This window comes from Sesamum indicum, linkage group LG8 (assembly GCF_000512975.1).
Source record: "Sesamum indicum cultivar Zhongzhi No. 13 linkage group LG8, S_indicum_v1.0, whole genome shotgun sequence".
Classification (NCBI taxonomy): Eukaryota; Viridiplantae; Streptophyta; class Magnoliopsida; order Lamiales; family Pedaliaceae; genus Sesamum; species Sesamum indicum.
The window spans coordinates 7,910,616-7,933,759 of NC_026152.1; the positions used below are offsets into that span (position 1 = coordinate 7,910,616).

Consider the following 23,144-nt stretch of genomic DNA (forward strand, 5'->3'; position numbering starts at 1 on the left):
ACAGTAATATTTTTATATTTTCATCACTCTCACGTACGTATACAACTTTACTACAACTCATCTCTTCTATTCTTATTTTATCATTATATATAATATCAAGAAACCTCAAAAGAGAAAAACAACAACTCCGCCCCCTCCCCTCAACCCCTCGAAAATTGCAGACTGTGATCAGAAACAACCCATCTCTCTCTCTCTCTCTCTCTCTCTCTCTCTCTCTCTCTCTCTCTCTCTGTTTGTGTGTGCTGTTCAGTTCTGCACCACCCACACCCACACCCTCGTGCATTAATCTCTCTCTCTCTCTTGAAGATCATTCCGATATAAGCCCGCCATTCGCTCCTTTCAGTGCTCTCTTTGCTTCACATCTGAGGGGAATTTGGATTGTACATGAGTGGAGAACAAGCATTCTAGGCTTTAATGCATACTTGTAAGGAAAAGGTATGGAACTGCACTCTCCACCATAATTCACTTTATATTTATGTCTCTTTCCGTTTTGCCTACAAACTTGCACGCGTTTTCCCTTTTGTTTCTCTTTCTGATTTTTCCTCATCAGTAAACAACCTTCCACGATTGTTTGATGTATATTTATACTCAAATAGACATTTTTTGTTTTTTTATTTTCATTTTGGCTTGCTGATTAATAAAAAGTGATAATTAACAGAAGTAAGTGAAGAGAGAGGCTATAAGAGGAGGACTTGAGGTTGCATATGATAAAGCTTAGTGGAGGGTTTCATTATTGAGTTACTGGAAAACCAGCGGAAGAACAACATAGTTTTCTGCAAATCATGGGTTCATCAAACAGACACTGGCCTAGCATGTTCAAATCCAAGCCCAGCAACAGTACTACACATCATCAATGGCAGCATGACTTAAATAACTCCTCCTCTCACATCTCAACTGGTTCTCAAAGAAACCCTTATACACCAGGTATATATATTTATAATCACGCAATTCTAATTCCAAATGAATTAAATTGCATCTGAATCACACCACTGAATATATCCTAAGAAGATTGTACTTCATTATAGTATGTAAGTCTAATTGATTTTATAATGATGACCAATAGTGGGTGGATGTGAAGAGAGAACTCCGGAGCCGAAACCAAGATGGAATCCCAGACCAGAGCAAATACGAATTCTTGAAGCCATCTTTAATTCTGGAATGGTGAATCCTCCCAGGGATGAGATAAGGAAGATTAGGGCTCAGTTACAGGAGTATGGCCAAGTTGGAGATGCCAATGTTTTCTACTGGTTCCAAAACCGAAAATCGAGAAGCAAACACAAGCAGCGCCAACTTCAAAACAACAAATCCCAACAACCTCCACATACCACATCAGCTCCGCCGATCACCACCAGTGTTTCCGCCGCCGCCCTTGTTGCTCCTCCAACTTCTTCATCGTCCTCTTCTGATAAATCATCTCCCAATAGTTCAAATGGAAAACCCTTTTCTATGGGCTCCTCAACCGCTGTGGTTCAAGACTTGTTGAATTCTCCGACTGCTTCAGTGAACCAACACTTTTTCCAAGCTTCAAGTGATTTCTTAACCGAACCCTTCTTTTTCCCTGTGCAACAAAACTCTGGAGGATCAACTTCTTCTGCAGCTGCTTTAACCCATTGCTTTCCAGATGTATCCTGTGTTGCTGATCATAGTGTTGGAAGTATTTCACTAGGTGAACTGATGCTGATGAGTCAAGGCCCTTCTAAGAAGTCTGAAGATGACAAGATGAAACTCCAGCAGCAGATTTCTTGCGCTGTAACTGATACACCAATCTCGGCTGGCCCTAACATTTTTCCTCCATCTCTCTATGTCTCATCACCTACCAATCATGTTCTCCAAGGTATTTGCTCAAAACCTTACTTCTTGTATGATTTCTTCCGTTTATCTTCCTTGTTAACTAATTAAAAAATTAAGTACTTAAAAAACCAAGTACCCGGGCCAATATATTAATATTAACATCCAGTTTTCTACAATTATAATCAAAATCACAGCATCCGTTTCTGTGAAAGTGCACCTACCGGAAGATGAGTTCTTTTGGATGAAATTAACCATTCTTGTTCATTCCATATAATTTCCTCATGCATGTGTAAGTGTAAGTAAGTGATTCATAGAAGTGACTGATGATAGTCTCTCTTTCTGGCATTTGATACGTTACTAATGTAATTTATGTCATATTTGGAAAAGAGACAAGGATGGATCTGTCTTAGGCCCTGTGTTCCGTATGTGCTTTAGCACGTCTGCATGGAATCGACTTGTCTTGTAAAACAGCAAATGGGATGATGAGGGCCCCCTTTGTTTTCGTTATCAAGACTCCAACTTCTTATTTTCGCCTTTTATTATTTGAAATTCACATTTTATTTATTCTATTATTTATTAATTAATAATAATATGGAATTCATTTTTTAATTAGTTCTATCATTTCCATATCTATCTAACACATAGATTTGATGGCCCAAATCAATATATATATATATGTTTAATATTTTCCAACAAATTAATAATAAACTATATCTTGAAAATGCTGGAAAGCTACTAAATAGCATAAGAATAGAAACTGCAAAAAGTACCAAACAAACTCTCAGAGAGATCATCGGGATGTAAATTTGATATGCGCGTGCAGCTGGTGCAAGTTCAGGTTTAGTGGAATCGGGGCCCCCAAAATCAACAGTGTTCATCAACGATGTATGTTTTGAGGTTGCAGTGGGACCTTTCAACGTTAAAGAAGCATTTGGTGATGATGCAGTTCTGATACAGTCCTCCGGGCAGCCAGTTCTCACAAATGAGTGGGGTGTTACTCTGCAGCCCCTCCAGCATGGTGCTTTCTACTACCTTGTTCGGGCATTCACACCATCACCAGATGACAGGACCATTGACTTGGTAACTAAAATCAATTCCCTATTTCATTTTTCTTTTCCAAATTTTGAGTTGGGCATATATATACATTTTAGAGTAATAGTGGTATTCTGCTTCATCGTAGCATCAATTAACTGACGATTGATGTTTTCTGGTGTGTTTCACACAGATTTAGAAGAATTGAGGATGTTGAAGAGGAGGGCCGTCAGCTGTCTATTTCTAGTTTGTAACTTTTGTTGTTTGTTTTTATCATGTTACGACTATGTAACCATATTTAGGCACTACTTGAGGACATTATGTTTTGATCAATGCTGTAGACCGTATGTGTTTGCTAATTTACAGTTCTTTCGAATCAACAGTTAGTACAAAAATTGGAAAATTCTAGCTATTGGTAATTGTTGTAATTAATGATAAGAAGCATGTCGTGATTTAATCCTCGAGTCATGTGAACTAGTCAAGTTTACTATGAACACATCCAAAGATTTAATTAATTTAGTTTCAGACAACAAAAGAATTATTCGACTAGTTATCTAGGGAAGACAGCTCAACCATTTTAGGCTTAATTTCCATTGTTATGAGAATGAAATTTCGTATGGTTTTGGAACTACAACACGATCTACCTATATATTAGTTATCTGTTCCAACTTGCTTTTCCTAGCTATTTATATTCTAATTCCATGGAGATCATAAGAGCTGATTGAAGGATGACATCAAGCCAAATCAAGACTACTGTTTGAAGGACGCAGTGAATTGTCATTCCAGACAAGAATCACGGCTTTGTCAGTTCCTTGCCAAAATGGCCACGAAAACAGTTTGATTGACGGTTGAGTGAGTTTGAAACGTCAACTGCCTGCAAGAACTCCTTTCCATGAAACATCAGCTTGATAGTAATCATCACCAAAATGACTTCACACAAAACAAGACTCAGTTTCAACTGCTACCCCACAGGGATTGAATGAGACAACGCTGAAATCAATTTCTCTACTTTTTGGATGTATTCTCAGAGTTTCAGGCTTTATAATTACAACACAACAAGAAAGATACGGGGTAACACTTTGTGTACTAAATTGACATTAATGTAAACGAAAGTAAGTCTGATAGAAAATCTTTAACAGTCGTCGTACCAATTGGACATGGCAGATGGAAGTACACTAACTGAAGAAGAAATGGGCTTGAAGAAAAATTTATTATTTTTGTCAAAATGAATGCAAAGTTGTTATAGGAGCAGATTTCATTCGCATGATTTTACCAAAAGTCGAAGAATTTCTTACCAATGTAAGCACTCGACAATAACCAAGATTTGGAACTCTTAGACCCAAACCCAAGTTTCCGCTCAAATGGGCCAAGCCCAGAATACAATAGAAAGACTCAGCATGACCCAGTTTCACAGTTTAATACCCGGTTTCGTATTCGAGTATGGAGCTGGACCGTCAACAGATCCCTGAAAATGTGGAGGGAAAAAGAATCAAACAACCAAAGCATTCATTCTTCCGAGGAAAAAAAACCATTCATTCTTCCAAAAAACAAACACAGAATTCCTTATTCCTACAAAGCAGATGAGCAACAAGAACCATCGCAATAATATGTAATAACAGTAATCCGACAAATAAATAAGATTAGAATACGGAGAAGATCACAACAGAGAAATGGGAGCATACAGAGCGGATGAGGATTACGATTACCTGTTCAAGGTGGTGCTCATTGGTGATTCCGGCGTCGGAAAATCCAACCTTTTGTCTCGGTTCACGAAAAACGAGTTCAGCCAGGAGTCCAAATCCACGATCGGGGTTGAGTTCGCGACGCGTTCCATTCAAGTTGACGACAAGATTGTCAAAGCCCAGATTTGGGATACCGCCGGCCAAGAAAGGTAATCAGTCCCTTGCATTTACCATTCGCCCAATTCTGTTCTTCCTTCTTTACTAGAGCCGAAGATCTTATACAGTTTGATAAATAAGCCTGGATTCTGCGGAAGAACGGAAATCAAAATATGTGAGAACCCATGATTTTGTATTCATGCTCTTCTTATCTTTGCCCTCCGAATTCTTGTTGCCAATGTAATTTGATGGGGTTGATCTTCACCATCTCAGCCTGTGTCGTGGTCTGTTTAATACGTTATTTCCTTTGAAGATTCTTTCCAAATACTATGTATTGCTTTTTTCAAGAATGATGGTGAAGGACGAATGAAAAAGGGCGGCTGTGGTATGATGAGCTGATGTTTTTGTGTAAAGGAAATTTGGTGTAGGAGATTAAATTGATACATTTTAGGCCATGACTGCATTCAATGTTTCTGTTTTGTGACATAAACGCGTGAAATATGATCTATCATCCATACCCTTGTTAACTTCAAGATAACCTTTATGTTACGAAATGTTGAAGCTCTGCTGAAATAACAGGAAGAGAAAACATCTGAGAAATCTCCAACTCATGCTCATTCACAAATGTATGATTTTCTTTCAAATTGAAGGTACCGTGCAATCACAAGTGCCTACTACAGAGGAGCGGTTGGCGCTCTACTCGTCTACGATGTAACACGTAACGTGACATTTGAAAACGTAGAAAGATGGCTTAAGGAGCTGCGAGGCCACACGGACTCAAACATCGTCATCATGATGGTAGGAAACAAAGCTGACCTGCGACACCTGCGAGCCGTTCCCACGGACAAAGCAAAATCATTTGCAGAAAATGAGCGCACGTTTTTCATGGAAACTTCAGCTCTGGAAGCTCTGAATGTTGAGAATGCCTTCACAGAAGTGTTGACACAAATCTACCACGTGGTGAGCAGGAAGGCTCTGGACATAGGGGATGACCCGTCGGCTCTGCCCAAGGGGCAAACTATTAATATCGGAAGCAAAGACGATGTATCAGCCGTGAAGAACAGTGGGTGCTGCTCAGGCTAACTAACACAAGAAGAAGAAGAAGAAGAAGAAGAAGAAACCATAGAGTTTGGTGTGAAGGAATTCATTGACCAACTTGGAAGGTGTATAGTGGGAAGCTATTGATTTGTTTGTTGTTGAGTCATATTAACAAAATGAGAAATAGATTCTTCTATACTTTTGACTGCAAAAATAGATGGAAGAAGATTTATACACTCTATATATATAATTAAAGAGAAGATGAAGTTTTAGTTAAGTGAAATTGTGGCCTCATCTCTTGGTTAGTTGATGCTCCTCTCCTGCTTTCCTCTCCTTTATAAGCTTTTAAAATATGTATTTTCTAAGCTTAGCTCTGCTCTGCGATGATCATCATCCTATAATTTATACTACACCCTCCTTCTATCTCTCTGCCTCTATAAACTTTACTTCATTCTTTATCAAATTCCACTACATATATAGTAACATATCACCCTAACTTACTGCCCTTTGCATTTATGAATAAGTTCACCGCAATTTCAACTATTCTGCTTATTTCAAGCCAATTTGTTTGCTTTCCAGGTTATCATAACTTAGACTCCAAAATTCAATGTCATACTCATATCAACTGTGAGTTGTTGGATCAGTATATAATAACACGCCCAAATTATTTACACTCAAGAAACATTTAAGGAAAAAAATACATTGCAGATTCCACTCTAGACATTGAAGGATCATTACATTTATATTATTTGATATAACATACATCATTCTTGTTTTTTTTATGTAATCACCCCTTACAGGTGAAAATAAGAATGATTTGTGTAATTTTTTTCTGGGGGAGGAGGGGAGGGGGGCTTTGAAGGCGTCCAGATGTGCATTGCCGTCGCCCAGGCCCCTTGCCCCCTCCGCCCCTCTCCAAGGCGGCGGTGTGGAGACAGAGTGTGGTGGTGGGGGTGGAGGCAGGGGGTAGAAGGGGGGAGAGGGGGGTGGGGGTCAATTTTTTTTTATTAAATTTGTATGGTTTTCATTTTTATGATTTAAAATATTTTATAATATTATAACCTAATTTTTTATAATTTTACGTATATATATTTTTAAATCATTGATATATTTTAAAATGGGTAAAATTATATATACACATTCAGAGATAACGTGCCACAATAGCTAGTATATAATATAAATAAAATTTTATTTTTATACAATTTGACACTTTTTTTCATGTAATATGTGGTAGAGGAGAAATAAAAAAAAATGTTTGATCAATAAAAAATTCAAATAAAAAAACATTTTATTTTTTCCACATAATTGCTTATATGGCAGGGTTTTTTTTTTCACTTAAACGCTTAGGTGGCAATTAATTTTAAAAAAAAAAAAAAGTCAGCAAAAACCACCAAATAAAAATCTTAAATTTTGTCCATGTAAGCAAACTCCGGCCAAATTTAAAAAATTCAGTGGTTGGAGTCTTACAATACAAAAAATAAAATTAATTTCAAAATACTTTTTGCCACCCCAATATTTAAAATCCTTTTTTTGATACCTCCTAATATATGGGAAAATAAATACAATTAAACCCAGCATTTACCATTACTTGAGGGTGCATGTACACACTCTTGTTCTTTAAAATCATGTGTAAGCCAAATGGTAGTGCAAGTGAAAATTAGTAGAAATTTCTTCTTTTTTTTTTTTGGGTATGATTTTGCCCAACCCTCCCACTGCTTTGAGTTGAAAGTGCCAAGAATTTAATATGCCAACATAAATTGACTTTTAGAGTAGAAATTGCAAATTTTTTTTCATTTCAGAGTGTAAAATGCCTATTGAATTGTTTTCAGGGTGCAAAATGTAATTTAGCCATAAAAAGTTAAAAAATGGCCTTGTTTGGTTTCATTTTATGATGCTCATTTTAATTATATACTGTGTGTGTGAAATTAGCATAGATCCCATATGCTTGGATTTCGATACTGAATTTGGGGAAACGAATAAAAGAACTTAAAGAACGAAACTCGCAAAATAATACGTTTCGATGCTCAAGTTAGTAAAAAATTTAAAAGATAATAAGCATAAAAAGAAGTAAATCGTAATTAAAAATTGAAGAGTGATAAACGAATTTATAAGAGAAAATCGTGTTCAAAATGCAAAGAGAGTGCAAAAATGAGAATTGACAGCAAGAGTTCCAGCTGGAAGGTATTCCCGCTTGGGAATCAAACATGTATTTATAGGGGGTATCTTCCATTGATAGAAGACTGCACGTGCTTCCTATTCTTGAGCTGAATGGATAGAGGTTGTTATGATAAGCTGCACTCCATTCTTATCTTTTGTTGATATGGGGGTGTCTTCCTTTTATATTTATAGGGATCTTTTACTGATGAAAACTACTAATCTGCAGGGAGTACTCCTTATCCAAGAATCTGAGTCTTTGAGGGAGCCACCCTCAACACGTGTCTTCCATGCTGATTAGAAGGTAAACTTGGTTGTTCAGGTGTATGCCACGTGTGTCACATGAGATCATTTAAATATGGGTTTTAGATTGATTGTCGATGGTTGGCCACATTTTTTGGCTAGGTCCTTAAATATTTTGGGTAATCACCCCCTTCTTGGGCTATTGGATGGTGTTCGAGAAGCCTTGGGCCCTTTTGCTCTTCTTTGGGCCATATGCATTATATACTATTTTAAATTATGAGGTGATATAATTATATAGGATTAAACCATTCAATCATATTTTTTTCCATACAAAAAATTATTACAAAATATCACATCTTTCGTATTAAAAACTACCATAAAATATTTTAATTCAAATACATTTTCATTCTATGGTATATTTTCATATAAAGGACTATTGCAAAGCAATCTAATCCAAACACATTTTTTTTATTGTATTGCGTATTTTCATACAAAAAACTTTTCCAAATCACTCTAATTTAAACACATTATCATTCATATTCATCACTTTCTGTAACAAGACATATTAATTCAAATATATTGTTATTTTTCAATCAAATTTTAATACAAAAATTGAAAGAAAACCAAACAAGTCCTGCATTTGTTGACCCACCGAACCCAAAAAGATTATTCTTGCACTTGAGGTCACCAAAATTCAAACCCAAAGGTCAAAAAACTTGAGCTTAAATCAAAGCTTCCAATTCATATGTTCCCACAATACACAAATGTATTAATAGAATACATTGCCATCATCATCATACCTATATGACCCCCTTTTTTTTTAAGACTAAATTATTTATAAATATTTTTTTATTATTTAAAAAATTATAAATATTCTTTTAAAACTAATGATTATCTAATAAATACTCCTTACAATGGGTTGTTACAAGAGGATAGTTGTTAGACGATCGCTAATTTTAAAAAAATATTTATAATTTTTTAATTAATAAAGAGATATTGTAATTATAACAAATATATTATAATATACACTTTTTATTAAATACATACTAAAAAAAGAATCCAACAAAGGCACACAATTGAGAAAAGGGGGATGAATGAAGACTCAAGAGTTAAAGAGAATATACTATATGTATATTCTAGTATTAAAAGAAAACATTAAAGGCTGTGGAAATGACGTGGCAACAACTCCTCCAAGCTGGCATCATACGTGGCATCAGATAACATGGTGTGGCTGCCTTTAATCGTATGTATGGAATGGGGAAGCGCGTGGCCATCTCAAAATTGGCGCGGGCGCGCAGGCGCCAAGCACACATCATCATCCAACCAACCAAAACCTTCCACGTGGACGCGGAGAAAGAAGATTACTGGCTAGCTTTTACGATACGTAGATATATACGCTCTTTGCTTTCCTCTCCAATCAACAACTCTTCGTCCGACAAATTCTTTTTCCTTCCAATTCGTTGCTGTAACAATTAGTTTTATAGGTTCTTGTCTGAGGGCTGAGACCATAATTTTCAGGCTCCTCGGCGGAACAAATTCTTTGTGTTTTGTATTGATTGATGCGTGCGCTTTGATTGTTAATTTTGTATACGTTTTCGGAAGGAAAAATAATGGATTCCGCTGCCGTGGTTCTGAAGCAACCCCTGCGTATTTCATCTTCTTGCTACTCTGCCTCTCCTTCGAAAGAATTGAGGACCTTCTCCGAATCAGTTATGGTGGGGCGGAGGAGGCCCAGACCTGGAATCCTGTCGTCTGGGTTTTGTGATCAAGGTCATTTGCAGTATTACAATTCTAATTCTGGGCCTTCGTCGTCTCGGGGGATGACGATGATGACTGTAATGAGTGGAAAGCAAGACAAGACCACAACGGAGAAGGCCCCGAAGAAGATGAAGAAGAAGAAGCAGTTGAAATTGCTCAAGGGGCTTTCCAGGGATTTGTCCACCTTTTCTCAGATGGGTTTTGGATTGGATTCTGATGTCGCTTTGCTTGATCAGGTCAAGGGCAATATGATCTCGGTATGGACCCAAATCCTTGTCATTCTTTGTGCATTCTCTTGATTTTGGTTCTTGGACTTATTCTGATTGATACGAGCATATTGAAATCAGAAAATTGGTGATCGCTTATCCAGGATGCTCTAATTAACTCTTAATTTATCAAGATTTTGCCTATGCCCTAACAGAAATCTTTATTGGCAACTGAATATGTAGTTTTACCATAAATTAAATCATGGATTGCTTCCCTCCCTGAAGTGTGCTATTGGTAATCGAAATTTCATGATCAATTATTAATCATCAGGAAAACAAGTGTTTGCTCCTACTGATTATAATAAAATATGATTTCTGTTTGAGGCAGTCTTTCTGTATCTGCCATTATTTTCCCCGGCTAGTTTATAGCCATCTGAAAGACTTTTTGTGGTCCCTTCTGAATGAAGTATCTGATTAATTGATGGACTATATATGTGCAGGAAGCCGCAGAACTTTTATTAGAGCAGCTTCAGAAGCTGAGGGCGGATGAGAAGAAACTGAAGAGGAAGATGAAAGAAGAAAAAGCAAGGTTAAAGGCTGCCAATAAGCAAAGCGCTCATATGGATTGTGAGAGGTCTTCTAGTTCTTCGTCGGAATCAAGTGACAGTGAATGTGGAGAGGTGATCGACATGACCGATCTTAAACGTGCACAGGCAAAGCAAAGTATCATGCAACAAGTTATTGAGGAGGCAACATCATCGTATTCTACTCCAGTTATGCCATTAGAATCCAATGTCTCAGAAGCGAGGCTAGTAGTGCCCGTCTTTCCAAGCATCACAATACCTGAGGAGTCGCAGCTTAGATCTCCACACAATGTAGAGAATGAGTGCTGCTCTGGAACCAGTAGCAGCTTTATAAACACCGGTAATTTAGTGGAAGAGAATGTAAGTAGCCCAAGTTGCTCCAAGAAAATAGAGGTATGCATGGGTGGGAAATGCAAGAAATCAGGTGCTGGAGCGCTGCTGGAGGAATTTCAGAGGGTTGTTGGGATTGAAGGTGCAGTTTCAGGTTGCAAATGCATGGGCAAGTGCAGGGATGGACCCAACGTTAAGGTATTACGTGGATTTGATGGAGGGGTTGCAGATGCAGATGCCGCTGTTAGGGCTCCGGCCAATTCCTTGTGCATTGGTGTGGGTTTGGAGGATGTGAACATGATTGTTGCCAATTTCCTTGGTGAAAATCATAATCAACTTGGCCTTGCTGCTGCTTCGTAGAAGTAGCGTCCAATCTGTTGATTGTTTTTTCAGTGATCAAATGTATAGTTTTGCTTGGTATTTGTTTCTTTATAGGAGGAACCGCCAATTTGCTACTTTGTGCTATAATTGGAATTCTTGATCTTAAAAATTCAGCCTTTGTGTAAATTCATTCATTGCCATCTGAACTTATAGACATTATCAACCCATGCAATTAAACTATTCAATTCAAATTATTATTGGTCCGAAATTGACATACTGAAACTAAGGTGATTCACGTGTTAAAATTCAAAGGTTCCAATACAATAATCCAAATTGAAATATAATGAAATGAAGGTGATTCACGTTGGTACACCCTCGCCCAGTCCAAGTAAGTTTTTCTAGATGCTCATGAGGGCATGCTGTAAGATCGACCATACCAAAAAACATACTATGGTGATTGCTGGAAAAACAGCAATTCAAGCTGCTAAAGCTTCATGCTCCGAACTGAAACCATAAATCAAGTCGATCACACGCCATTCCAAGGAATGAGTAGAACCTTAACCACATGTGTCATTACTCCTTAGTTGTCATAAAGTCCAAAAAAACAATATTAGACAGAATTGTATCCTCCTTTCTGCAGCACACAGCCAATATATGTATACCAGTTGTACACAAAACAAGAGAAGATTTGACATATTAAAAACAGTGTCATCATGTCTCTTCCATATACAATAACATTGCGTGAGAACAGGAAAGATTAGACATGGGTGCGCACTAGCAATTAAAACAGTAATACAAATCTCGTTGGAGTAAAGCTCAAAAAATTATAATAGAATGTATGGAATAACTTGATTGAACCCCATTCTTTTGAACATGTTAAAATCATTTGCGAGCTTCCATCTTCTTCTGTTCTTTGGCTGCAGTAAGAAAAGAATAAGACAGATCAGCCAAAACAGAGGAGGGGCAGGGTCCTTATCTTTGCCCCTTTCTTTATTTACTTAGTTGGGGGTGGGCTCTAAAGTTTTAGAAACCTACCAGCTTTCTCCTCTTCTCGTTTCTTGGCAGCTTCCTCTCTCTGCTGCCGTATAAGAGCCAATCGCTCTGTAGTTGAGAAAGGAACAACACAAAGATGCACATCCAAATTATGCCTTTCGACTGGCCGAAATATTTTAAAACTTGAAACCACTTGTACACATACGGATATGAACCATATAAGTCATCTCATGCCAATTAGAAAACACCAACCAAATATGAGTACATGAAATTGATACCAATATGAAATGCAGCAAATTCAAAGGACAATGTTAAGAAAAACAAAACATACGTATACCTAACAAAAAGGGGCAAGAGTTGTTGTAACATAGTGACAAAGGTAACAATTCCCACAGCAGATTCAAGAATGGTACCTAAATCTTTCCTTGCTTGTTCAGTCTTGCCTTGTTCTTGCAACCTCATGTACCTTTCATGAGCTCTCTGCCTCTCGATCTCCTCTCTTAAAAGAACAGAAAGCCAAATCAGCTGAAAACAAAAATAACCATGATACATGAAACAGCTCACAGGTCAACTCATTCAGAGCAGCTTTTATAGCAACCACGCAAGATTTTACAGATAAATTTGCAGTTGTTTCCTCCAACCGAAATAAACAAATGAGAATATCAATTGGTATGTAATATTATTTTCTCTTTAAAATTTCAAGCAAGTTGTACCACAATCTGTAGTGTCATCCCCAGAAAAAAAACACAATTAATTGGTATGTATATATTGTTCTCTCTTTAAAATTTCAAAGCGAGTTCTACCAAAATCTGTATTGCCAACTTTCCTAGCAATGATGGACAGAAAAAACATGTAATCTCTACAAGTAACTCTACGAGCCATTAAAGTGTTTATTTAGCAAATCTGAGTTAACATATTAAATGTAAAATAAATTACTGAAAATTCAGACTCATAAGGATATCATTATGAGGAAACACGTCATGGGCCTCACACATGATGACAAAAAGATAAACTTATGGTTTGTCATAAAACTTCCCACATACATAAGACAAAAATCAAACATAAGTATATCATGCGTTACTACCAAGAGAATAGATGCATAGAGTCGAAGAAAGGATGTCTTTCAGATCATTTTTACAAATCCAATACCAACAAACAATAAGCAACCCCAAACCTTTCACGTCGTGAAAGCTCAGTAGTTTGCTCTATCTGCAAAAACCAAGCAGCACTCTGTGAGGTATGGTACAACAGTACTTATGCAATCAAATACTTAGTTGAATAACTTACATCAGCATCACGTGCTTTCAAGTTCTTTGGCTTTGCCAAGTTAGGATTTTCAATCTGAATGACACCCTTGGTGCCCTTCGTTTTCTGCAAACAGTATTTACAAACAGAGAAAGAGGTCAACTGTATAGCCATTTCATTAACACACACAAACACTGATATTGCTTTCTAAGTAACAATAGGCTACAGTATACTGACTTCAGTTTCGTCCTCAGATTCCTCTACAGATTCTTCATCCGACCGCTCGTCTTCTTCCACCTCAGCTTCTTCCTGATAATACAAACCAATCATGGGGAAGGGCAAGCAAATGGAGTGGAAGGCAATCACAAGAGCATTAGGATCCAGAATCCAAGTTCACCTTAAAACTAAACTTATGATATTCAATCTTTTTGTGGATAACAATAAAGCTCAATGCTCAAATTGCAATTTTAGAAAGAGTGGTGAACTTCATAACATAACATACTTGTGTAAAAGTAAAGCAGCATGAGTTACCTTTTTGAAGGTGCGAGGGCGAGAAGCAGAAGTACCGGACACTGAATTATTGGCAAAAGAATAACACAAACAGATTTGTATTAGTGAGGATGATAACAAACAAAAGTTTCAAAAGTAGACAGAGAAATCTCCAACTAAAAAAAAAAATCAGAAAACTCAAGGCAAGAACCTGTGAAAAAACAGCCAAGAAATATTTTTCTCTCCAATTACAAAAATAAAAATTCTGCATAAAGATTAAATCCCAAATAACAAACAATTTCTGGACTAGAAGGCATACTCATCTGTTCAGGGGTGGAGAACTGGCGACGCCCAGTGGGCTTGCCCTTGAACTTCCCTCTTCCCATTACTTTGGTTTCTGAGTGGGTTTCACTTATTTTCTGCTAACTGAAAATAGAGAAAAATGGCCGCCCCGTGATCTCAAGAAAGCAGCGTGCTCCAGTCGATTATACTGCTCCTTCCTTGAATCAGATTCCCCCTTTTTAGCCCTAAGCCCTAGCTTGTGTAGAGAGAATCCCGGGTGTAAAAATATCTCTGCGATAATTCTCCTGATTTTATGAAACGGTCTTATGCACTCCTTCATATTTGCTCCAACCATATGGAGAATCCCACGAAATAGGTGTCGTTGTATTTTTTATTCTATAATTTATAAATTTTTTATATTTGATTTAATAAGTTAAAAAATTATAATACTTCATTTAAAAGGATAAAACATTATAATATTTTTTAAATCACAAGTTTATTTTAGGCGGCCAAAAATGCTATAATTTAAATATATTAAACTCATAAATTATGGGATTAAAATAACAATACTCTTTTTTATGTGGAATTAAAAATACAGTTTTTTCGGTAATTATTATAAATTTATTAAATTTTATTATTGGCTTTTGAAAATGGATTATGGATTTTGAAAGATTAACTAAATATATTATATGTGATGCTATTTCTGGGTGTGTCGTTGAGGGACAAGTGGGGGTCATAGATTTAAATGTATAGATATTTTTATTCTATTTTATGTGAGTTTATATATTAATTTTTATTACATTAATAATTTTAACTAAATATTTATTGTACTTATTATATAATTGATTTAAGTTTGAACAAATTTAATTTAGAATAGAATTTCTTGTTCATAAACTTATAAATTAACTCAAATTAAAACTTGATACATTTTTTTGTATGTTTTTATATTAATGCTCCAAAAGGCGTTGCAGCCTATGAACAAAATCATCAAAGTAAGAACTCTCAAGCCCTTCCCTCAACAAGAACTCCCTCCACTCTGCATGTTTTGTTCTAATTTCTTTTCCAATCTCACTGCCATCTTCCATCACCAACCTTATGACATTCATCACACCCTCTCTTGTAAACAACCCGTCTTCATCTCCTTTCTCAACCTCCACCCCAACTTTCAGGTCTCCTCCCATCAATCTCGCATTGATCGGTTGGTCGCCCACATGTGGAAGTAGCACCAACTGGCATTCATTCACCATGGCTTCCGACAAAGAACCCCATCCGCAGTGTGTGACGAAGCATCCTACTGAAGGGTGTGATAGGATCAACTGTTGTTGAACCCAACCTCCATGTACAGCCCCTCTTTCTGCACTTCTCTTCTTGAAACCTTCCGGCAAAGCCTCTTCCACCGTTTCTGCCCCTATGGGTGGTTTTAGGGCCGCCAGAAATGGAAAGCCGGTGAGCTCAAACCCCAAAATCAATTCTTGGAATTGATCCCTTTCCAACCTAGCCTCACTGCCAAATGAACAGAAGATGACAGATTTGGCTTTGAATTGGTCCAACCATTTTGCCCATTTCTCGTCCAGCATTGAGGTTGGAGGCTCCGGTAAAACTGGTCCTGCTAGAATCATTGGCTTCTTGAACTTTTTCTCGAGAAATTCACAAAACCGGCCCTCCATTTCGTTGCAAGATTTAAAACACATAGCGTCACACTCCTCAGCCGCCATAAGTACACGCTGCACAAATTTCATCCCATTGCCAAACTCTTTTATATTGTTGATCCAATCCACTCCGCGCGCTTCATGTTTGTGAAGACTGATTGCTGATGGGGGAAAACCAGGTGGAGGTTCCAAGAAAGCATCAGCTGCAGGCTCATCACGGAAAAGGTACGCCACAGATGCAGGACTTATGGTGCAGTAATGAACGGACTTAATGCCTAAACGCCGCGCCAGGGCGGGCAACCAGTGGGTGAAATCGAAGAACACGAAATGGGGTTTGAGTTCTCGGAGGAAGCCTTCGATGACGGGCTCTGTCAGATCCATTGCGTGCCGGAGAAGTGAATACATAGGAAACGGGACGTCGGCGGTGGTTTCGGACCCATCAGGGAGACCGTCGACTTGTGGGACGGTAATTGGTATGAATTTGATGAGGTTGGGATGGAGATTGAATTGGTCCAGTTTGGACTGTGTTTTTGTGGGGAGGATAAAGAAGATTTTATGGCCTTTCTCTGCAAATTTGTCGGAAATATGAAGGAATGCGGTGAGATGGCCCATGGCAAACCATGGATACATGACGATCTTGAGGCTGTTTTCACCCATGTTTCCACGAAGACACCTCTACTTACATCGGAGAATTTGAAGAAGTGGGAGTTGGTTTTGATGTTTCAGAAACTCAGTAAACAAGTGCAGAAGAATGGTTGTATCATGTGCTGGAGAAATTTCCGAATGAAAGGAATAATTGAACTGGAAACTACAAGATCTCCGTGGTTTCCTCGTAACTTTGCAACCAACTTCTTCCCAAGAGATCAAATCATTTTTGGCTATGAGCCATTTTGGTGGTGCTAAGGGAAACAGGGCCTTGCCTACAACCTACACTTATAGTGTCCCGGCTGTGCAATAAGAAAATGACACTACTGAAAAAAAATTAATATTAAAATTAACGTCGAGTTAATTTAACAAATAAAATTTTTATTAAATTCATTATTAATCAAGATTAGCAACGAATAATACTATTTCTCAAAAAATATATGTTGTTGCTATTGGCGTTATTTCATGTGGTGCAGAGAACTCATTCCTTATTCAAGAGGAAAAGTACATTCTATATTCCAAGTGGAGTCCCATTTTAAAGGGAATAATATTTTTCGTAATAAAACTGTCTATGTCCTAAACATGTTAACCGTTCAAGGCAAGATTTGTGCTCTACATTTATTCCTGCAGGTGCAACGGAGGCTCTCTTTGGCAACATGAGTTACGATGGATTCATAAAACTTAATTTGACACTTTTATTCATGATTATCTCACGTATTTGAAATAATTTTATTGCATAAATCATTAAAATATTATCTATCTTTTAGATGTAAGAGTAGTTGTTGTCAAGTTTTGATGCCATTAGAGTTATAAGGCCCTCGTTAATTTGACTAAGCTGAAAATACAAGGGAGATGACAGATAAAACAATGCTAAACAACTCTAATAAAGCGTGATCTCGCTACAAAAGATCAAATTTAAAAGGAAATATTTTTCAAGATCTTGGTTGAGATTTATTATGTTGTGAGGTTTATTCTTTATCTTCATTTTATTGTTTATGGGATAACTACATATTAATGTTGATAGATTTGACAAATCAATTCAATTTTAAACATTCTACTCTAGTTACTTATTCTTACTCTTACTCTAGTTTAAATTAATTAGTTAGTCAATCTCAACCTTCTATTTTGTTACCGCAACTAAGATTGAGAAATTAACACTTAGTTTGATTATCATTCGATCTTGTTTCACCACTGCTACAATTATTAGATTAATAAATAATTTTGACGACTTTAACATCCGATAATAAATACAATTGGATGGCCAACTGAATAATGTGAATAAGCAAAATTAATAGCGAGTTGAAATGACATTATTTCTGCGTATCTTCTCATAGTCTTTGCATGAAATGCATGATTCTAATGTATCTTCACATTTTCCATAGGCTTGGCAACTGTCAAAGGTGGGCCAACACAAACCCATCCATCCCACATTTTCCTAATTTGCATGGAATGCGCAATTGTATAGGCATGCATGATAGGACTCATTTCCCGTAAAGATCCATGATTTTCCAACTATAAAGATCTTTCGGTGATACACCAATAAAAATAGGTCGTGCTCTAACTTGGGCCGACGGCCCGACTGTTAGAAGGAACTTGACATCAGAAGGCTGCAGATATCGACAAGGCACACCAACAGAAGTCAAGATATGCATTCTACATAACCATGGTCAATTACATGGGGCTGAGATTGTCAGGTTTGAACAAATTTCTCTACAACTTGCAGCAGAATTACATTGCAGTGTTGTAGTGTTCACCATAATAAGAAATTAATAAGGCGAACCAAGTAACAGCCACTTTTGGTTTCATCTGCCGTATCTGAGCATTTAAATACGGTCCAATATGGTATATGTCAGCCTTGAACTGTAATTAGGTGGCAATGAACTATAGACAATACCTGCTGTATCTGAGGTCTTGATCCAGGATCCGCCAATGACAGGAAGCAATAAGAAATTTAAAGCTCCATCACTTCCCTGAGGCTTCAGTGAAAGACGAAGGAGCGATGTATATACTTCAACAACAAAATGTCACTTATTCCAGGTGCATATAAAGTTACTTAATCATGTCAAATAGTACCCATTTATGTTGCCGACAAGATAATCATATGGTGCACCTCTTACATAGTCAAACCCTTCACCTGGACTTGCCAAAGCATTAGAAGCAGAGTAAATGCTTCCCATTCCATCCTTCATATTGGCTTTTCCCCTTGCCTTGACAAACCGCTGCTTATTGTTTGGAAATTCAGCAGTCAGCCTGCCCATTTGCTTTTGCAGATCAGCAACAGAATCATTATTTAATTTACCTTTGGGAGTCTTCTTCCCATCCACACGCTTGACCTCCAGTCTATACAATGCACACGCATCATATTTGTTGATTTCATATTCATAGAGGTGCCACTCAAAATTTTCCATCGGCTGTGGGTCCATGTAGTAGGATCTCTTCAAACCTCCAAATTCATTCATCACTTGTTTTCTTGACTCGTGCCAACCCCTTCCATTATAATCTGGCAAAGATCTTTGCTTTCTATTCCCACTCTCAAATGCTCTGCGGGGCTTATCAAAAAACAGCCACTCTCTGATTGTTTCACCATCCAAAACAGTAAGGTCGAAGAGTTCTGTTGACCACCAGGAAAGCAAATTAGCGATCATACTTTTTATTAACAAAATCATATTGAGGGCAGAACCAGGGACAGAAGATAAAAGGAAGAAATAACCAACTTACCAGGTGCATTCCAAGGGGATTTTGCAGTAGCAGCACCTTCACATTCAGGAATACCAACATCTTTCCCTTGTGCCTTTGCACTAAGGGCAGCAAAAAGTAAGTTATCTTTTAAGCCAATCCCACCAGGTCGTACAACTGGAGGAGTACCAGGGTAGCCTTCACTTGGTGCTAGCCCAGCATGATAGATGCTGCAATAGTCATCAGACTTCTGAGACCAGTCTGACCCAAGCGCGGGTCTGGGACAATCCCAGAGGGCGCATTTTGGCCCTAAAAAAGCAGAAGGTGGAGGGCAGACATTCTGCCCATAGCCTGATATCTGAGGCATACTATCATCCTCAACAAAAGTGGCATTGTCGAACCCTGAGAAATACTGCTGCTCAAATTCTTGGTGGAAATCATATGAATGATAATCTAATTGCCTTGGCGGAGCCATATTATTCATTCCCATATTGTTAACTCCCACACCAGTGCTTTTGCACTGATCAACCAGCGGGAAGGCTTGCTCTTGAGGGCCTTCAGACATATTGAAACCCTACCAAAAAGAAAAATCACAGAGTTTCCAAGTAAGACCTAATTATGAGCAAAAGAAACAAAAACTATCCAAAATTTCTACAGTAAGTTTGTGAAGATTTTTGGAATCATATAAAAAGAAGAGAGAGACTAGGAAAACTAAAACCACCCAAATAAGAAATCCATTATCAACTGCAAGTCAGATTTTGGAATGACCAGAAAGTCAATCATCTAAGATTTCAAAATAAGAACGCACCTTAGATACACCCATATAACAATTAGACCAGTAATCTCGGTAGGTTTTAAGCAATACTATGCTTATAATGCAAATATTCCTGCAGTAATTAGCATACTACAATTTAATAGTTATATTGAACTTATCATTATGTTCAGACTACATAATATAAAGTTTTATAGGAGATTTGTGTCATATCACTGGCTATAAAGGCATAAACTCTTTTTCATGTCTCCATACTTTTCTATTCAATATGTCCTACTTATCTGACATACTAGGTTCTTCCGTATTCCGTAAAGGCAGCCTCAACTTTAAAGAATGTGTTTCTTCTTGCTGAGAGAATTATATAAAGACTAAGCGAAGAAAAAAATATGGTGTCTTGTGCCACTCATAATGAAGCAGATATTGCAGCATATAGGTTGAGACATGTCTTTGCTTTTTTCTTTTTATTTAGTTGAAACATATCTCGGCTGTGGTAAAATTAACTGCGTCAAGCCAGCAAATGGCATTGCTGCCAGTGATTTGTGCTTGGGCATAGGTATGGGATCCCAGGTGCCTTGTCATACTAAGGAGGAAACACAGACAAAATAAGATTAACTAACATTCAGAAAGTACCACACTAACCAAATAAAAGTCTAGGCCTTCCTGTCACTCCATGCCCCATGGTCATAAGAACGAACTTGAAAGGCCGTAAAACTCTTAATCACATAGTACAAACATCAATGGCATATTACTTACCCTGTTCTTTAGAGGATTCAACATGCACTTAGTGCCTCAACAGAAGAATGATTTGACATATAAAGTAAGCAGTCTATTTGAGGCCTAAGCAGAATTTTAAATGCGCATTAAGCTTATTTAGCGCATTAGATGATTTTCTAATACCTCCCACAAATAAATAGAAGAGGGAAAAGGGAATTCAGGCAAGAATAAAGGGATTGATAAAATTTAAAAAAGATTGATTTAAAATTAACAAAGTTATTCTTAGCAAAGAGAACGGTTCAACATTCCAATTATAGTTCACACCTAATGAAATCATAATACCAGTTTTTATATCCTGGAATCAAGTATCTGAAGAAGCAAAGCATGTTATGAAACTACTACAGGATGCATCCTCACATTAGAGATTTGTAAGAAAAATACTGACTTCTTGAGAAGTAAATCCATTCACAACCTTCGGGGCATCAGGCTCTGGCTTTGGGTCAGCTAATGTACTCGTTGCATCATCTTCCTCCTCACAAAGCTGCAGCAGCCTATAAATCTCGGACGAAAATGTGCCCAGACTCCCTCCCTATCAATGATTATCCATCCAGTAAAACTCTGAGTTCCTAGGTCTTCACAAGTCTATTCCATTTTGCACAAAATACTCTAATAAAAAGACAGGGGACCATTGAATAGCTGCACAAATTTACATATGAAGAATGATATGCACAACCACATTCCAGTTCTCCAACAACTCTCCCCACCTAAACGTTCCTGTGCTCAGCTAGGCAAAGCATAAATGTACAAAGAACGGAATCGGGCCATTGACCAAGATCTTACACTCAAGCACAAATAAAAGCAGCCAAACTGGAAAAAAACAAAAAAACAAAATCATTGTGGACAGCCAGGGACTGAAAGTAAAATCATGCAGTCTTGATTTCTAAGACACCACCATACAATGAGGAAAACAACAAATTATTATTGTCAAAGTAACTATTTTCGACCTCTCAAGTTCAGGGCCAACTACCTGCTGCAAGGAAGAAGCTGGAGAGGGCTCATTGAGCTCGGCCTTCCATTCTCGAAGCATCTGGTGAACTTGCTCTTCAAGCACAGCCACATCGATTGTGCGGCTCTCCTTCCTGGCCGATTGAAGATCGCTGAACATGCCTTGCAGATCATCCACACGATTCTTCGCTCTGTCCTTGAAGAGCTGGTGCGATGCTGATTTGCATGCACCACTCTTGGAACCCTTCCCCATCCAAGTAATATCAGTGAAGTTCACCGTTAATTCTCAAGATAGGGCTGCCAAAACCAGGGCAAACAGTGTAAAAACCCCATATGCAGAATAATATAAGAATAGGCATACCTTTATCAATTTTTCTTTTTAAAGAAGAAGGAAGAAGAAGAAGAAACAGAAAAAAGAAAAAGTAACGAACAACATGTAACTCAAATTTTTAAAACGAAATTAAAGCATGGGTTGCCAGACACATCAAATACACTTTTTTCAGGAAAATAGCAAAGTATTTAAGGAAAAACTGAAACATACACGCCTGAAAAATTGCCGGAAAAATCGCAAGACCAAAATTCACACTGCACAGAAGAAAGAGCACCAAAAATGGGAAGCACTAGATTGTTTTCAGGATCGAAAGAATAGGAGCAAGACTTTATTTTTTTAAAAGAAAGTTAAAAAATTTGAAGTAAACAAAGCACTTGTACCCTTAAAATCCAAGGAAGAAATTCCCACAGCACTAGTTTGGCGAAAAAAAGAAGAATCGGAAACACAAATCCGAAATCGGAAGCAAATCAAATCGAATTCAACCAAATTCGGAGAACTGAATAAAGAAAGACACAAAAGCACGTAGGTATCAAAGAAAAACAGTGAGAAAGTTGAGGAAATTACAGAGACTAAGAAAGCGAAATATTCCAAATGCAACTGGAGTGCAAGTGTGAAGAGAGAGAGAGACAGAGATAAGTAAGGTGAGATGGTGGGGGCGGGGAGGATGGTAAAGTAGCGGTGTTTTTTCTGAATTTCTCTTTTGTTTATTGTCTGCGCGTTATATAAAAATTTAATATATATATATTAATATACGCGGCAAACGCTGGCGCAGTTATTGAATTTTACTGTTTTGGCCTTGAATACGCTTTGTTGAAGGTTAATGGATTACCTCTGGCCTTGAGGTTCTCACTGACGTCAGGTGTTGTGGCTTGACTTACCAAAGCCCACTTTTTATACCACAAAATATAAAAAGGTTTTGTGTAATTATGTGATCCAATTGACATCCGGTGGATTTGTGTTTTATCATATGGGACAAAAAGAAGGTGGGTGGGGAGTGGTGGTTGGAAATCCAATTTAACGTAAAAGCAGAGGTGTGTGTTTTGTGTTT

The 23,144-nt window shown here is 37.5% G+C and overlaps 6 protein-coding genes across 15 annotated transcripts; 3 read left to right on the forward strand and 3 right to left on the reverse strand.

Annotated features, from left to right (window-relative positions):
• On the forward strand, positions 120-3,185 carry LOC105167874 (WUSCHEL-related homeobox 8-like). Of its 2 annotated transcripts, none has more exons than XM_020695859.1 (5): positions 120-435; positions 659-924; positions 1,064-1,834; positions 2,696-2,871; positions 3,017-3,185. In XM_020695859.1, exons 2-5 carry the CDS (start codon positions 783-785, stop codon positions 3,020-3,022), a joined length of 1,095 nt encoding a protein of 364 aa, XP_020551518.1. In that variant the 5' UTR covers positions 120-435; positions 659-782; the 3' UTR covers positions 3,023-3,185. The 2 variants fall into 2 exon arrangements, with proteins under 2 accessions (XP_020551518.1, XP_011086022.1); XM_011087720.2 differs by having other exon boundaries at positions 2,615-2,871; positions 3,017-3,183.
• Positions 4,349-6,124, forward strand: LOC105167875 (ras-related protein RABA1f-like). Its single transcript, XM_011087721.2, has 2 exons — positions 4,349-4,714; positions 5,312-6,124. The coding sequence occupies exons 1-2, from the start codon at positions 4,494-4,496 to the stop codon at positions 5,742-5,744; spliced, it is 654 nt and encodes a 217-aa protein (XP_011086023.1). The 5' UTR covers positions 4,349-4,493; the 3' UTR covers positions 5,745-6,124.
• LOC105167876 (diacylglycerol O-acyltransferase 3, cytosolic) lies at positions 9,504-11,489 on the forward strand. The gene is made up of 2 exons (XM_011087722.2): positions 9,504-10,111; positions 10,561-11,489. The coding sequence occupies exons 1-2, from the start codon at positions 9,707-9,709 to the stop codon at positions 11,332-11,334; spliced, it is 1,179 nt and encodes a 392-aa protein (XP_011086024.1). The 5' UTR covers positions 9,504-9,706; the 3' UTR covers positions 11,335-11,489.
• On the reverse strand, positions 11,961-14,653 carry LOC105167877 (28 kDa heat- and acid-stable phosphoprotein-like). 5 transcript variants are annotated; one of them, XM_020695862.1, is made up of 8 exons: positions 14,342-14,650; positions 14,065-14,105; positions 13,771-13,842; positions 13,576-13,659; positions 13,463-13,497; positions 12,702-12,787; positions 12,331-12,480; positions 11,961-12,212 (listed from the first exon to the last, which is right to left on the reverse strand). In XM_020695862.1, the coding sequence occupies exons 1-8, from the start codon at positions 14,406-14,408 to the stop codon at positions 12,178-12,180; spliced, it is 570 nt and encodes a 189-aa protein (XP_020551521.1). In that variant the 5' UTR covers positions 14,409-14,650; the 3' UTR covers positions 11,961-12,177. The 5 variants fall into 5 exon arrangements, with proteins under 5 accessions (XP_020551521.1, XP_020551519.1, XP_011086026.1 ...); XM_020695860.1 differs by having other exon boundaries at positions 12,331-12,396; positions 12,626-12,787; positions 14,342-14,649; XM_011087724.2 differs by having other exon boundaries at positions 12,331-12,396; positions 14,342-14,645.
• LOC105168578 (anthocyanidin 3-O-glucoside 2''-O-glucosyltransferase-like) lies at positions 15,198-17,768 on the reverse strand. Its single transcript, XM_011088713.2, has one exon. It carries the CDS (start codon positions 16,608-16,610, stop codon positions 15,252-15,254), a length of 1,359 nt encoding a protein of 452 aa, XP_011087015.1. The 5' UTR covers positions 16,611-17,768; the 3' UTR covers positions 15,198-15,251.
• Positions 18,223-22,788, reverse strand: LOC105167878 (transcription factor VOZ1-like). 5 transcript variants are annotated; one of them, XM_011087727.2, is made up of 5 exons: positions 22,661-22,788; positions 21,788-22,062; positions 21,233-21,349; positions 19,317-19,848; positions 18,223-19,209 (listed from the first exon to the last, which is right to left on the reverse strand). In XM_011087727.2, the coding sequence occupies exons 2-5, from the start codon at positions 22,016-22,018 to the stop codon at positions 18,656-18,658; spliced, it is 1,434 nt and encodes a 477-aa protein (XP_011086029.1). In that variant the 5' UTR covers positions 22,019-22,062; positions 22,661-22,788; the 3' UTR covers positions 18,223-18,655. The 5 variants fall into 5 exon arrangements, with proteins under 5 accessions (XP_011086029.1, XP_011086027.1, XP_011086028.1 ...); XM_011087725.2 differs by having other exon boundaries at positions 21,206-21,349; XM_011087726.2 differs by lacking the exon at positions 22,661-22,788 and adding an exon at positions 22,477-22,633 and having other exon boundaries at positions 21,206-21,349.